This window comes from Plectrocnemia conspersa, unplaced genomic scaffold, assembly GCF_051122295.1.
Source record: "Plectrocnemia conspersa isolate PC_06_02 unplaced genomic scaffold, ASM5112229v1 ptg000009l, whole genome shotgun sequence".
NCBI lineage: Eukaryota > Metazoa > Arthropoda > Insecta > Trichoptera > Polycentropodidae > Plectrocnemia > Plectrocnemia conspersa.
The window spans coordinates 24,898,693-24,916,218 of NW_028277173.1; the positions used below are offsets into that span (position 1 = coordinate 24,898,693).

The 17,526-nt window shown below is 31.9% G+C and overlaps 2 protein-coding genes across 2 annotated transcripts in view; one reads left to right on the plus strand and one right to left on the minus strand.

The window, feature by feature from the left end:
• Positions 1-5,815, plus strand: part of LOC148232395 (uncharacterized) — a 9,490-nt gene extending 3,675 nt beyond the window's left edge. Inside the window, exon 2 of the mRNA XM_088193550.1 lies at positions 3,539-5,815. Within this exon, the coding sequence (XP_088049676.1) occupies positions 3,539-5,749 (2,211 nt within the window). The 3' untranslated portion in view covers positions 5,750-5,815. The remainder of the gene's footprint in view (positions 1-3,538) is intronic.
• The window catches only part of Cbp80 (Nuclear cap-binding protein subunit 1), a 24,022-nt gene extending 13,197 nt beyond the window's left edge, over positions 1-10,825 (minus strand). Inside the window, exons 1-4 of the mRNA XM_088193549.1 lie at positions 10,750-10,825; positions 6,994-8,194; positions 6,685-6,822; positions 5,983-6,086 (exon numbers count right to left, since the gene is read on the minus strand). Coding sequence (XP_088049675.1) covers positions 5,983-6,086; positions 6,685-6,822; positions 6,994-8,194; positions 10,750-10,789 — 1,483 coding nt within the window. The 5' untranslated portion in view covers positions 10,790-10,825. The remainder of the gene's footprint in view (positions 1-5,982; positions 6,087-6,684; positions 6,823-6,993; positions 8,195-10,749) is intronic.
• Positions 10,826-17,526: the final 6,701 nt, after the last annotated feature.

Below are 17,526 nucleotides of genomic sequence, written 5' to 3' on the forward strand. Positions count from 1 at the left end.
AAATTTCATGACGCCAGAGCTCACCGTACAAGAGTTTTTTTCTGCTTCAAAAGATATTATTGTACTAATGAAATGATTTTGTATGGGACACCAACTTCATTACTTGTTCAAGTCAGAGATCGAGTGACTCATACTTTCTTCGAATTATGTTTCGCTAGCTCCCAACTGAGACTATCGAAATGTAGCAAACCCCTCTAATATTTATTATGCAATCTCTAAAATAATCATTTTGTATGCCTCATTAATCTCAAAGTAACTAACGACAAGACAAGCTGACTTCAATTAATTTTTAATTAGTTTATCTTATCAGCCTTATCTGATGGATATTGTCTCCTCCGACAATTGCTCTCTCACGTAGGGTTAACGAACAAGCCCGAACGCTTGTTCTGATCGCTATCTGCGCGGAATCTCGATTATTAATTATATTATATTAAATTAGCCGAAGGTGTTTCCCGGCGATGTTGCGAAATTGTTATTTATTTTGTTGTTAGTACACGTTAATTGCACAACGCGAGCGGACCTTGGCTCGTTTTCTATGCAAAAGCGAAAGCGCCCGCCCATTAGTGGGCTTCCTATCGTGCGATGCCACTTGGAAGAGTCCCGCTATCAAAATTGTAATTAATGCATGAAGGCAACGGGAAACCACTAAACCAACTAAAATAAATAACAGAGGGTGGCTCTTGAAAGTGGATGCTTATGTGTAACAAAGCCCTATGTGGGGATGAATCATATATAGTCAAATTGTTTAGAGATACGTAAATCAAACTCTGCGTCTTATTGGTTGAGAACGATATCCCCATGACTTAACTGCGAAAATGACGAAGATCATTTGCTTGAAAATAAAATGATGCTCATTGTAGGGGATTAGACTAAGCAGTTTTATCGTGGTACGATATCAAAGTATAATATTATCCCTTTTAGTTCCAGAGGGCCAAAATATCGGCCCACCCTACCTATGCAAAAAATTCCACCGGCCGATATTTTAGCGCGAATTTTAAAAATTAATTTAACTTGTTCAATATTTTGTACAATTGTACGTTTCAATATAAAAGTAATACATATGCTTTATCTCAGTCTAACGGTCTAGTAGTTCCTAGTAATTATGTTATGGAACAAAGAAAAGACTGCGCCTTTTTAAGATAGGGATGGCTGGCGAAGTGAAAACAAAAGCAGGTATTGCATACACGAATTTCTTTATACTAATTGTACATTTTTATCTACATTCAGACATATTTTTACACAAATAGTCCATGGAATGTGCTTCATTAAACATAGGTGTTAAATGTTAGTAATAAGTAAACAACAATTATATTTAAATATAAAACGTATATGAAAAATTTGCGCGATATATATGTTAAAAAAAACATTTTTTATTGGAAAATAATGCATTGTTATATTTTAATGTCACCAACTAAAGATGGATTGTATTAGTCAATGTTTTAATTATACCTTCTAGTAACTATACAATTTAATTAAAATAAAAATTAAACTTAATTTATGTTATTTTTTAAGTAAATAAATTGGAATATATAATCCTTTTTTATTGTTGTAATAACTAAATAATATTGCTTTTTATCACTGAGAGCATTCAAAAATTGTTTCAAGTTTTTAAAACAGGCAAATCTGGGACTATAATAGTTGCACAATATTTACGTATTTTTAATTCTATAATATTTACATAAACATTTATTACTCAAATTTAATTAATATTACTTTTAACATGAGTAGATATTTTAAAATAAATATTAAATGTGTAATAAATAAAATAAAATAATATAAATAAATCACAACTCAATCTCATAAATATAACAATCATCAATTATATAAATCTGTTTTTAAAAAATAAATGTTGCATTTTGAACAAACAGATTACAATTTTCTACGCACTACTTTCTGATAATCTTAACTGACAAAAAATGACTAATATATTTTATTGGAATAAATTGGCGAGTGATGCTCTGACCCCTGGAATAAAAATTTAGGAGGCATTCGGAAGCAGTCGATCAAAAATGATGTTGTCTTAGATTTATTGTTTCAAAAGAAGAAAGATTTGGCGCCTGTATTATCAAAAATATTTTTTTTTATAATTATTGGAAATGTTATAATTAAAATATTTAATATATCGAAACAATAGTTGCCAGGGTATTTGAATATTTTGGTTTTGCTAATCAATAAACATGGTGAATTATTCGAGCGGTATTCGGTTTATTTTTTCAGTCAATTAATTAAAATAATAATAATGTCAATACCGATATTGACTCTCGGTAATACCGGTATTATTGCAATCCCTAGATGCATTCAAAAATCGAGAGAGGACGTCGTTCACATCTGAATTTAAGCTATGATGCATCTTTTTTCGGGTATTGTTATTATTGTTTTATAAAATTTATTTTGTATAATTTTTTTTTAAAACATTTATGAACTATAAAAACTTTTTTTTTCTTGATCACTTGGATGAAAATGACGAACCGTAATTCACCTGGTTAGTGAAAGAATATGATAATGAAATATTAAGCGTTTCCGACTTTTCTGATTTTGAAATGTTGGAAACGCTTGGAAAAGTTTGCTTCTATTTCAGCGATACTGAGACATCAGCAGAATGTTAAAAGATATTAAATTGAAATGGAATGTTTTACAATATCCTCCATAATAATCGAAAGCAAAAAATACTTCAATTTTTGCCTTCGATTATTATAACCTCAAGATTTTTGTAGGGTTGGATTAAAAAAAAATACAACTTGGTAGTCAGAATTTATATTGATTGGTCAGAATTTATATTAATTGGTCATAATTTATATTAAATGTTAAGAATTACTTTGACAGATGGTCAGAATCATTTTTTCAGTTGACAAATGTGTTATCATATAGGGTTGTTATTGATGTAACGCTGAAGATTGGTACAATTGATCGATCCGTCATTCGCATATCGGTAGTTCATTATCATTATCAAGGTGTTTTCGGACAAACTAGTTTGGATGATTCAATACAAAAGCGAAGCCTGCCGTCGCTCTGAATACCTTCACATCCTATATAAAATTAAATAGATTCGTAGAGAATTATTCATGGGGTGTTCAAGTTGTGACTAACGCTCGCTCGCACCTAACCCCTCCCGACAGTTTTGGTGCGAGCGAGGTATTTTATAAGATATTTATAAAAATAATAATTCATTGCCCATTTATATTTACAAATATTATAATATTTTTTTAATTTCACATGATTTTTATTCTGACCATATGCTATTTTTATTCTGACCATTTGATATTTATTCTGACCCTGAACAATATAATTATGAATGAGATTTGATTTAAATTCTGACCATTTAATTTGTTGCGATTTTTATGTAGGGTTGGGTTAAAAAAAATACTATTAGGTGGAAGAATGTTATATTTAATTATTTACTTTCGCATTAATCTAATGTGTCAAATTAAAAAATAAGTATAAATATGATTTTATTTTTATTTTATGTACTATTTACTGATTTATCAAATTAAATAGTATTTGAGTCGCTTAACACTAACCAAACATTTTTAATTTTCAGGTACTGGTAGAAGGATGCCTGGCCATAACACGACTCAGCACGAACAGGCCGTATATAACACACGGCTGGCATTCGACCTACGACAGCCAAGCAACTTCGACACGACACCAAGATAACTTCAGAAGCAGCCGCAATACAGACGAATATCCTCAACCTCAATTGTCTTGGGAGGAGGCTCTACGTCACAGTGTCTATTTGACTCTAGTCCGAGACAGAATCGATAATTTACTATCGAAGAACAGTGCCCAAAACAATGGTAGATTGCTGGGGAACATGGATAAAATCAAGATACAAGAAGACGGAGACTTGAACCTGTGGCGCGAGATCAGAAGAGCGCCTTTTAAAGTGAGGCGCAAAGAACGAGGCCCCATATTCGGAGATATTGCGATACTTTCAAGGGGAAAATTGATACAGACACAGAGCGGTTTGGTGTTTATCGAAGACGAGAATGTTAAGGAGTGTATTGAGTGTCATTTGTACAGTGCGAGAACCAACGAATTGGAAGCCGAGAAGACTTTGAAATTGCCGTGTGTTGGGCCAGACTGCGACGACAACATCATGGCTTTGTGGACCGTGAGGAGAATACGGCACAGGAACTACGATAATGAAAAAACGCCGTACAGATACGAGCTCATGTTTTCTATATCGTCAGCAAAGACCGGATATGAGAATTTGGACTATAATATACCGACACAGACGTTCACGATCAAAGAAACAGTGACTCCGGCGAGCGATTTTCATCATACGACCACGCAAAAAAATCCAACTTACTATGATGACAATTTCATCAATAAAAATACGTATTGGGTTCGCAAGAATGTGAAGGATACCGTCGCATTCCCGCAATCTAGCGAAGTGCCCGTTTTAAACACTGGTGAAGTTTATACGGAAAGAAGTACGTTCAACACTAGAGAGAGTTATTATCAAGATGATTATACTCTACCGATTAACGTTAGAGGTAGTAAAAAATTCATAAAAAACGATCAAGTGCTATTGGAACATAATAAGCCGCCGACTATAACTCATCTGCATCATCATTATTATTTAAACGACGAGGGTATGCCGATAATACGACTACCCCACGAATCCGACAGAATGAACGTTAAATACATATCGAATATCTTAGATCCGAAAAATCAAAATGTCATCGATACCATAGTTCGAAAATATGAAACCTCTACTAGGCCGAGCGAACCGATAACAATTCCTATTTACGTGCGCGATATTGAAGCTAACGATACGTTCACTTCAGAAAGTCCGCTAACACTTCAAATTCAATTAGCAAATAAAATAAGACCGAATCCGACGAAACCCTTCAAACCGAGTCCTCAAATCATTAGATATTCAGAATTAGATCCGACAGTCACGCATGAAGTTATTGAAACGACTCTTAGTGAAGTAACGACCCAAAGTTATGTGACAGAAAAGACGACCGTTAGATCGGTTAGAAAACCGTTTAGAAGGGTAAAGGTACAGAAGAAGTTTTCGGAGTTGATCAACGCACAACTTCCGCCGCCAGATAAAAACACGGATACGACCACGCCTTACAGAGTCGTAACAGTGACTCAATCTTCAGATTTAACAAACGAGTCTAATACGACTAAAACTAATTCGCGTCGTAAATATCAACGAAAGGTGAACGGTTGGACTCAAAGGTATTTGAGAAGCAAAAAGAAGACTACTCTCAACGATAACGTTTTAGAATCAAACAACAATTATAATACAACAGCCGAGTATAAGCAATTTGGTTTTTATAATGGAACCGACAACGAGAATTCGACTGAAGCTGTCACGTCTCCGATGCAAGAATACTTCAATGAAACAATTTTAGTTTTGGATGATACAACAGTAGAGAATGATACTATAACAACCACAATAGCAAATGAAGACATTGAAACTACAATTTTGACGACTGTCGAGACGACTTCTGCGACATCACCGAATTACGAAAACACCAGTCAATCGACAGTCACCGATATGTTCACTCCGTTGACGAAGAAGAGTCTAGTGACGTCCATTAGTTTAAAATTAGGTAATAAAACAAGACCTTATTACACAAGACGACCCCGTAATCAAACACTAGTATTGAAAAACGGCAGGAGGGCTAAAATAGTTGAAGTCAAACGTAACGGCTCCAAGATCAAAACGATCAAAACGGATGAAGATACTCAAAGTAGTGAGAGTGAAGAAGTTCCGAGTCATAATAGTTAGAAATGGGTTTAATGTTAAATATGTACAGTACAGCAGACGGCCTGGAGGCGGTACAACCTGTGCAGATCAGAGGATTAACAATAGCACTAAAAATTGTATCCAATATTAAATTAATTGATAGATTTTTGTCTGGTTATTGCAATTCATGACTTAAAAATATACAAGTCTAGTAATTCTCCAAGCAGTCTGGGATAAGAATTACTTATTATATTATTTTATTTTAAAACACTCACCAGCTCCGTCCATCGAATATTTGTACTTTGGTTCTGCTTTTTCCGGTATCAATTCGGCGTACGACTCAGGCATCATTTCCTTTATCCTCTGGTGGTAAGATAACCTAAAATGTATTCGTTATCGTTAGTAAAAAGCGGATTTTTTGCTTGCCATTATATAAACGCGATACAGGTAGTCTCGTGAAATTATAGATATTTTTAAACTCTCATATCTTTTGAACTGTAAATGTAACAGAAAAAATTTTAACTGAGCTTTTTATTTAATATACTTCTGAAGAAAAAATAAAATAGTATTAAAATAGTATAATTGTGGTGCTAGAGAAAATATATAGCATAATAAAACAATATAAAAAAGATCGGATAGTACTTTAGAAAGGCAATAACATAGAACGCTCACTGGTAATGTCGAAGTAATAAATGAAAATCTTCCTTAAAGTGGAAGCTATACAGTGATTGTGAGTTTCCTACTTGATCAACGAAAAAACAATAAGGAAGAAAAGTTTTTCTATAGCATTTAGCAGTTCATAAGATATAATTCTTGTTTTTATTTGTTACTCTGAATATAACGAGTGATACTTGTATTATTATTGATCATTAATCGTAAGTATAGCAAGTTAAATGTAGATATTTATTCGACAATGTGAACTAATAGATTAAAATTTGTAAATATATTATTATGGTTTGTACTATTTTTAAATATACCTTAAACACTTTATTAATGTTTCTTTGATGAACTTTGGCCTCGGATGTTCCATGTTGAACTGAAGACATGAATCCCAATCCTCCCAAGACCAACGGAATTGAAAGTTGCTCAAGTGATATGAGAACCAATTTACAAATCTAAAAATAAACAATACAATTATTTTATTAATGTAAATACTGAATTATGAATATTTTCTTAATGGCTTTAAATATGTAAAAATAATAAAAAAAATTTTGATCTACGTCTGTTTTTTAAAAATACAACATTATTTTTGACTAGATAATAATTAAGCTGCAATATTAAATTACCTATCAAAGCAAGAGGTGTTCATCGAATCGATTCTCATGAACAGAATCTCCGTAGCTTGAGCGAGCACTTGAGGCATTGTCGACGGTTGCAATTTGCACAATTCAATCAAAATGGATCCGTAACAAATGTCCAAATATCTCGGAGTCGGCATATGGAATAGTTCAGCGAATATGATCTCGACGATGCAGTAATCCAACGGTATCTTAGATTTGAACGGGAAGCACATCAGATGAGCAGCGCAATCCTTCCTATCCAAGTGGTACATCTCGAAGATTGAATGGAGATGCTCTTCGATTAAGAATCGTTCGATCGAGTGAGCTCCAGGGAGGATAGGACCTTCAGGACAGTCAGTGTAGTCGAACATCCTGAAGACGACCCAAGGCATTGGATAGACGTAATTATCTTGATGCGGTGGCGGAATTATCGTTGGTAAGTTATGCTGAAGGGCTTCACATAAGACAGAATCGAAAGCTAAATACGGTCTCGGAATATGCTTTTCAGCCCAATTGTCTTGCCGCAACTTTTTGATCTGAGCCCAGAGGCAATCTAAGTATTCTTCTTGAGGATGCGGCGCATCTACCGACCATACTCTCAAAGCGTTATGATGTTTCTTGCTCCTCTTATTTAAATAAACTTCAATACTGACCAACAAGTGATCCAATTGCGATTCTTTTTTTTCGTACAGCTCGCGTCCGGCCCACGGAAGCGTACATAAAACCGAGAATATGTACCAATCTTTCCGCACTTGAGGAACACCATCTTCATTCGAGACGTCGACTAGATTTTCGAGCAGAGTCAGCAGCGAGGAAGCGGCCAGTACGTGGCAATTGACCAAATCGGCGATGAACCTCAACGAATACCTGGCGACGTCCCATTTGCAAGCTTTCAGGTTCTCTTTGAACGTTTTGACAACATAGTCGACAAACTCTCCGCCAAAATTGAAGTTCTTGGCGTTGAGTAGTCCGACGAGGGTAGCGTAGATTGTACATTTCTCTGGCATGCGAATCGCGCATTCTGTGAGTTTTCTCAAGATCCTGACTCGAAAAGTGTTCAAGTCGGCTTCTAAAACACTGGCGAGCCCTTCGAGGTTTGATTCTAAGCTGGAGCTGCTCTTTTCTCCAACTCTGTGTATCAAAGATTCGAGACGATCTTCTATCTCTTGGTTCTCAGACACTCGACGGCGCTTTCGGTGAAGGCGATCTATAAAAGATAAATATATACAATGATGAAATGCAATTATTGCTGCTGAAAATATCAATGTAATACTAATGCTCGGAAAAAAATTGCCTCTGAATAAAATATACATTTCAGACAAAAAATATTTTTTAAATCTTAATATAAAATATATAAAAAAATTACAGAAACATTTGGATTGTTCATCTTCCGAGTTAAATGTGCAATTATAAGAAAATAAAATTTCTACGTAAAAATTTGAATATTTGAATTTTCAGTTAACGTATTGAACGTCAATTAATATATTTAATTACTTAGTTTGTCACTCTATCCGTCAGATACCTATACTTCTTTTTTTAATGTTTCCGTAACTATTGATCCAATTTTAATGAAATTTAAAAAGGGTCTAGGATGTTTCACCGCTGGTCGATTAATTTTTTTATATATAATTCTGTAAGCTATTCTCGTTTTATCTTTTTATTGTTTGAGCAAATTTCATTTATCGAATTTTTTGGCAAAATCTAAGCTTTAAATTTTCCCTCATGATGCAATGCGAAATAACTGTACACAATATTTAAATAAACAATAATGTGGAAGCATATTATAATTCTTTCTTCCTGATAATATAACACATTGGTATAAATAGGTATTTGAATAAAATAAATTTATTTTATAAATTTGTGATTATATGTTGTAGTAATAAAATAATAAATACGATGAGTCACAAAGCATCACGTGTATATAATTGGTATACGAAAAACTACATACAAGGGAAGACCCAAAAGTAACTAGACTCAGGCTATGGGGGGGAGAGACGTTAGGCGAACGAGTTCTGGTTGGTGGGGTGTTGTAGAGGGAATCAGTATGTGTCAGTATGCGCCGTTTTGTCGCCGCGAAAGCACCTATTCGGGCGAAATGACGATTGAAGACTTCAAGGACTGACAACGTTAAAAAATCAACACCCTCGTCCGCGAAAATCGTTGCCCTCTATATTGAGGTATTAAAAAAGTTGAAAAAAGAAAGGGCAGATCTTTGGCACACAAGGGATTGGTTTTTCCATCATGACAACGCACCAGCTCACACTGTGTTGTCTGTGAGGTAGTTTTTAAGAAAAATTGGAGTGACACCGATTGTTCACTTGCGCTACTCACCTGACCTGGACCCCTGTGACTTCCCTGTCTTTTTTTCCCTAGACTCAAAAGAGATATAAAAGGAAAACGTTTTAGGACTGTGGAAGAAGTAAAACAAAAATCCACAACTATTTTAAGCAATGGAAAAATCGTTTGGACAAGTGCATATTAGTCAACGGAGAGTACTTGGAAGGTGATCAAAATTTGGTGTAAAAAATATTGAAAAATTAAAAGGTTATTAAAGTCGTTATTTTTGGGTTTCCCCTCATAATACGCGAAAACATTATATATATAAATCGATTATTTTACTTAAAAGTTTTGGGGAGTTGCAATTTTTTAAACAAAGCCGAAATGTACCGTCTTCCTATTATTGTATTGTTTCTTAATCCTTAATTCTGAAAACTGCTCTCGTTTTAGTTTTTTATCGTTTGGGCAAATTTTATAGTATAAAAAAGGTAATTTCTTCATTAAATATTTATAACGAAAATATATTTATATTTTATGTTAATTATCCATTCGTTATAAAGATTATGATATTATATTGAAAATTTATATTTATGGATATTTTTAATAAGTAAAAAAAAAATGAAACAAGTAAAAAGTAATGACATACAATTAATTATTAAGATTAAAAATTGTGAAGATTATAAAAAAATAATGTTAATTTTATAGTATCTTTAGAAAGTTCATGGTTATTTGGAAAACTTGATTTTTTTACTTTAATAACAATTTACATTTTTAAATATTGATTCATTGGATTTAGTTTTCAAATAAAATTAACTGATAGATTTTACTAAGGCGTTGATTTTATTTTATTGGAGATTGAACAATCTAAATGTTGACCTAATTTATTTTATATAATTTTATAAATATTTTTTGTCCGGAAATTTCCGATCACAATCTTATCAAAAACGTATTTCTGATTTTTTGATGACTTCGAATCTGGAAATTTTCAAATTTTGGCAACCGATGTACAACTGGCAGCTGTATTTTATGAAAATATCGTATTTTTAAGTTTTCGTAAAATTACTATAACTTTTAAAGTGAACTTTTTTGGCAAAAAGGGTGTAAAAACAAGTAAATAAACATGATTTTACATATTGGGCAGATGTTTTCAATATTTTAAGTTCAGGGTGTTTTAACCGAAAATCACAAAATTTAATAGATCTTACTGGAAACCCCTGCTGACTAGTTTAATAGTATGAACCATCGATGGAATAAAATCTGGCCTGACAAAAAACGTATTTACGATTTGTCCTTACTATCAAAACGTGTAAAGTGATAGTCGGTTTCTGTTGTGGTTCTCTACTTTATCAACTGACTTGAAATGACTAGGACGTGCTTGGTTATTTTAGAGTTATTCATTATGTGATGTTTGATCACTTGATTATGAATTTAGCGACGTGCTTAGAAGACGACGCATAAATGCTAACCTATTATTTTTCCACTTACCATATCCATCATCTTCTTCGTGCGTTCGCCGGCGATTCATTTCGCCTTCGTTGAAGAAACGCCGCCGTCAAACAACAATGTTGCCAAAGGTTAAAAACTTTTGGCAGCAAGCGACGCTTTGTCGCGCATCTGTCAATTTGGTACAAGCGGGTAATACCGAACATTTTTATCATTATGATAGAAGTTAGATTATTGTTTATTTAGTAAATAAATACTTTTTTAACTTTAGGCTATTCGACTCCCGAGGAAAACACTAAACTATTTATTGAACAACCCAATATGCGTATTATCTAGATTGACAAAATGCGATTAACTTTAACGAAAGTGTAGTAGTGGTTTGGCAATAAGAAACATGTTAAATGTTTTATTATTGAAACTGTTGTTACGGAGCAGATCGGTGAGCACTTACTCCCGTCGTGTTGCTCAAATAACTCCGCTGCCGTGGTACTGCTAGTGTAATTCATTAGGCCGGCTAAATGCCCCCCTGTATACCGAGAGAATAACCGTCACGCCAGTGAGTGCCGCCAAGTTTTGGGCATAACAAATCTAGGCTCCCACATTAGCAAATAATATTTTCATTTATTAATCAAATAATAATAAATAAATATTTTTTTATCAAAAAAATAAATTCAAACACATTGTTTAGACATTTAACATGGCTCCGTCTTTTATAATGGCTGCAAACTCAAAAATTTTGCCCGATTGTGTTTGATTCGCAGATTCGTAATTTAATTTCATATTTTTTATTATATTTCTTAAAAATGTGACACTCTAGCACCAAAATGAGATATTATAAAATGTTGTTATTAATTATTTGAGTAATTAATAAAAATATTTATAAATTAACTCATACAATAGACCAGCAGTCTAAAGTCTAAATAATAGTCATAAATTGATCATTGATTAATTCATTTACTTCTCAATAAATAAATAAATAGGTTAGATAATCACTATTGCATATAATCGGCTTGTATTATATTGTTGTAAATGCTAAATTAGAGAAATAAATACATTCTGACCTATATTATATCATACATGCATCGTTACGACTAGATGCAGATTACCGTAAAGGTAAGATTAGCACGTTTTAGAGACTGCGACCGTGAGGGTTCAGAAGCTGACTGAACCTAACGATTTAATATACACATGCATGTATTATATAACATTATAATTAGCTTTGTATAGATTATGATTCATAGTACCTATACAAATCGCACTAGATTAGAAAAGGGAAACTTAGGTATAACAATTGTTACAAATAAACTATTAATATATTGTTGTATTTTTTATTGTATGATGTATGTACGAGGTTGAGTTTAATAAAAAAATATTTATTTTATCTCGTAATTTATTTTTCCTTTTCATTTTTGTTTAGAATCCATCATGCATAAGTCTTCTAACTTGAACCACTTTCTTCCCATCGAATATTGCGTTGGATGTTCAATATATTAAAGGTGTAGACCTTGGATCGTTGCTATCGTTAAACGGGCAGTATGTAGCAGAGTATTGTTATGTTTAAACGAAACACCTGTATTCAAAAGTCCACTTTGTTTTATTTTGATTGCAGGTCGAATATGATTCTTGACGAGATTTACACACTGTATGTCGTATTTACTTATGAAGTGTTCTCGGAAAGTTCTCGTTCATGTAAAAAGGGAAACAGTACAATCTTTTTCAGTAGATGCAGATTATTGGCTGTTGATAGTGAACCCAAGTCTATAATTCATTAACAATTTTCTGTTTCAAAGAACATTTTTGACCAATTTTTTTTTCTCTAAATTTTTTTAAATCTTCATCTGTAACTTGACAGGCATAGGCTCATTGCATTACTAAGTCACTCTGTTAAACGGAGTTAATTTATTTTAATAGTTGCAGTTTTCAAACAAGATGGCGAATCAGACTGGCTAATGTATTAAACCGAGATAATTTAAATGACTATTTCTCAGAAAAGTTTTATGGAAATTGATATAACTTGACTAGAAAGTTTTAGAAATCAATGTTTATAAAGCGTAAGTCCAGTGCGCTACAATGGGGTATATTTGTACCAATTCGGTAAGGCAATCAGATATAATGAATAGCTACAAGTAAATATTACCCACCAGACTTTTCAGTCTGGGAATGGGTGCCATTATATAAATAATTATAAATTATTGTGTATTTTAATTTACAATCAATAAATGTCACGTTGCAGTTGGAGCTGGTTTTTAAAAATAACGCAATTTTATGAATAAAAATTCGAGTCCGCTGCCGTGGCTCGAGCCCGCGACCTCTGGGTTACTAGTTTAAATCTTACGGAATACACCATTCCGACCTGAATGTGTAATTTTATATGTAAATGTAGTTCAATTGGTAGCAAAACCGTACTGTACAAGGTAATTGTTAGCTCATTTAGTAAATTTAATAAAATTGTAGTCATTTTTATTTTAACTGAAATGATTTAAAAAATATTTTTTTATAATATTTAATGTGGCATTTCAGCAATAACATTGATGTAAAGAAAATATTGTAGCAAATCAGCATTCCGTGAAAAAGGCATCATATTTTTAATGACACAACAAATTTGATTCATCGATTTGGTATTTCAAAGAAGTACCTACAATATGTGTCACAAATGTTTTGCATCATTGATAATATAAAACGCGATAATATGTTTAATTTTTGATTATGATTATTTATTTTGCAAATATTTATACGAAACGAATTCGATTAATTATAATGTTATCGCTTTTGTATGCATAATGATCTTATTTCAAAAAATAACACCGGAGTTATCTCACATAGAAATATGCATATAAATCGAAATGCGATATCGTTATTTATTGCTATATTTAATTAGAGAGATAACATTTGCTTATTTAAGAACTTGATACGAGTGATGCATTATTAAATAGTTTAACAAGGAAATACATTTTAATTATATTAAGACATTAGAAAATTACCGTTACACTTGGTTTTGTATTGCTCGTTAATTATAAATATTTTTTAATAAGTTTACCTTTTTAGTATTTTCAGGTAAAGAAAAATCAAGTTAAGATCGGTCGAACTTTGATATTATGTAGCATAACTTGCAATTCATAATTTTTGCATGGAGAATATAGTATGCAATGACTGATGTATAGTGATTATAAACAGCAGTAGGATCAGACCTATCGAGAGGGAGAGGAAGAGGGGACAAATTATCGGGAAAACTCTGGAAAAAATCATAGCAAGAATATATTTATTAAAAAAGTAAAAACCGACCACAAATAATGAATCTGAACTAAATAATGTATGAGATGTACCTATATACTGATTTATTTAATGTATAATCCTTTGGTCTTTTTTACATATAATTTACAAAAAATAAAAGGAGCGGAACATTGCCTTCAAATGCACCCACTTTCTAGGTAGTTCTTTCTCAATAAACATTATTAATCAAAGGGACAGATTATAGTTTTTTGACGCGGCTCAGTTTGTGTTAAAATTTGTTTGCAAATTAATGTTGACTTTATGGCTTTTTGAACGTTTAAAAAATATTAGATATAAAAGGAAATATACAACGAATGTAAATTAGTAGCAGTAAATTTAGGTATTCTATGGAAGTAGCAAAGAAATAACGAAAAATCAACAACAACTCCAGCTGAATTATATAAATTTAATGTTTTTATAGATTGTATTATGGGTAATTTGACAACTAGATTTAATGCTGCAAAATAAATAAATAATTTGTTATTCCTATAAAATAATCTAGAAAAAACAGTCTCGAATTTATCCCAAAAATATTTCTTAAAAAATGTCATTTCAGTAAAATCATATCGGAATACATTTTCACCAGTATATATATTTTTTTTCAAATTATTATATCATTATTTATTTACATCCGATGTATAAATGTTACAGCGAATATGTATTTTTTGGTAAAGTTATATTTTCACTAGTAGATATATATTTCTACTAGCGAAAATATAATTTAACTGAGAGGCGCCAATATGGTGCTTTAAAATGTATATAAAACTCAATTTGAACTTTCATTAGGTCAAGTCCATAATACAAACTAAGACAACTTATCTCTCAGGGAGAAATAATCGGAAAAATAAGTACAGATATACACCACATCTCACATATTGCTCCACAGTTGGTATGCATTTCGATATTACGTGTTTTAAAAATATTATTATTATAGACTTCTATAGAGGGCTGATCAAAGTATTTTCAAACCGAATTTTGGTCAATAGAAGAGTGCAAAAAAAGTATCACTTTTCAGAAGACAAAAATTCAGGTCAAAAGCTATAAACTTGTGTCGGGGCCGTCGCGACGGAGACGCTCGATAACGAGCGAAAAATATGTTAGTAAATAAGATTTTTAGATATTTTAAATAAAATAAATTAATCAAGCAATAAATATATAATTATGTATTATTTAATTAGAATAATATACCATTTGCGCCCCCCATGGCGTATATATAAGAATGTAACGCAACTACAAATACCTATTTTGTAGCTGTAAGGTTAGAATTGCGGCTCCTTCAGCATAAACGAAAATATATTAAATAGTCGTGAAGGACTTTTTGAGAGGATCTCGTAAAACTATTTGATTTATTTGTGTGTACTTTGAACTTTCTTAGAACGAAATTTGATGATTTATGTAACAGCATATAAAAATTACGGTTTCAGTTCTTCTGTGCAGTTTCAAAAATATATAATTCTATGTAAAAAGCTAAGTCAATATTAGACAATCGCAGATATAAATAGACATAAAGAAACTAAATTACTTTCGTTTACAGGTAATAAATATATAATATAAATAATTTATACAGTAACTTATAAACACGTACAAGCGAAATGTATGAATAAATTATATTTGATTATTCAACTAATATTAGAAGAAGAATGAAGAGAAGCGTTAAGGTCAAAAAATTATATTTTTACAATAACCCTTGTTGAGTATAAAGCAGTGCTACGCAGACTTCCTTTTGTGGCAGACGAGTATTTTTCAGTCTTAGCCGTACTTTCGCGAGGACGGGAAAAATATAGAAAGGTACATAAATATAGCCTTAGGGTGTGAAATTTTTGCTTTTTAAGATAAAACTATAATCTTACCATAATTTTTTGTCGCGTAACGCGATTTTAAAAATTCATATTTTTTCTTAAATTGCAACGCAGTGTAATGTTTTGGATCGGTTTACATAAATTTCTGTTTTATTGCATTTATATCACTATAGAAATTTGGCCGTGTAGTGTGAAATTTTACTTACAAACTTTTACTAATTAGTCTGGGTTAAAATCTCATATGAACAGCCACTGATTGCAAGCTGTAATAATAATTTATAATTAATAAAATATTACTAATTTATAGACTGACTTTTTTAAGTTTAGCGTCTCACTATTTACGCATTGGGCTAACGCATGTCAAGTTACAGCAAAATATTATTATTGATAACCTTATATAAAATAGTGCTTTGACAGAAATACTTCTGTCAATGTCATGGGAGTGATGTTTATTTAGTATGAAATTTGTGCTGAAGATGCTTGGGTTTGTTAGCAGAGCTGGTGTAATTTTTACAATTTATTGGCGATTTGCATTCTGTACGATACGTTAATTCGTAGCGTCCTTGAATATGGCTATATGGTCTGGAGTCTCAGCGAAACAAAGTACTTTTATTTATTACAGAGGAATCAAAGGAGTTTTTAAATGTCCATAAAAGAAAGAGTATGCATATTCTAAAACTAGTATTGTATGTAGTAGTTACTGAAATGTGATTGCGTCACTTATTCTTGACCGTTGCAAACAGGACTTCAGAACTCAAGAACGCTTTATTTACATGTGCCAACCAGTTTCTTAACGACCTGCCTGACAATGATGTTTTCGATGATAGCTACGAGAAGCTGGAACAATTAATGCAATGTGCGCATATTTTTCTGGCTAAATTTCAAGGGATTTGTTTAGAATCCATGTCAAAAGCAATAAAATCGTAGCGTTCACATTATGCACTTTTATAACAATATTACGACTTAAAATAAGCGAGAATTGAATGAAGCGTATCTAAACCAAATTTTGACTAATACAGGAGCGCAAAAAGCAACTATCCCTTTTCAGAAGAAAAAAATACACGTCATAAGCAATAAAATTGTGCCGTCGCCGTTGCGAATAATGATAAGTACGTAAAAGTACACATGGAAAAGTTGACCTAAATATTTTACTTGAATCTGTCAGATAAATTATATTTTCACTGCTAAAAATATATATCTACCAGTGAAAATATATTTCAATATAATTTCACTAAAATGGCATATTTAAAAAATATGTCATTCATATAATTTTACTAGTGCCTGTCAGATAAATTATATTTTCACTGGTAAAAATATATATCAACCGATGAAAATATATTCCAATTTGATTCACTGAAATAATATATTTTAAAAAATATTTTCGGGATAGATTCGAGACTGTTTTGTAGATTTTCTTTGAGGGATAACTCGTGAATTTCTGGTCTAAAATCAGTGACGTCATTTTAGCTTTCTTAATATTTTTATTTTATTAGGATTTATAGTATTTAATTAAATGACATACTGGCCAAAATCAAGGAGGGGGAGGGGGGGGCAAGGGTCATCCCATGTGAATAAATTAATAAAAACTAAATATAGTATAAATATCTAAGTCAAAACATTATTTAAAACTAAAAAAAGTATAAATATTCAAGTCAAAAAGTATTTTTTTGCCTTTATATTGAAGTTTTTTTTCCATTAATTTTTATTTTTCAATCCCAAATTAATTATTAATGAACTTGAAATATATATC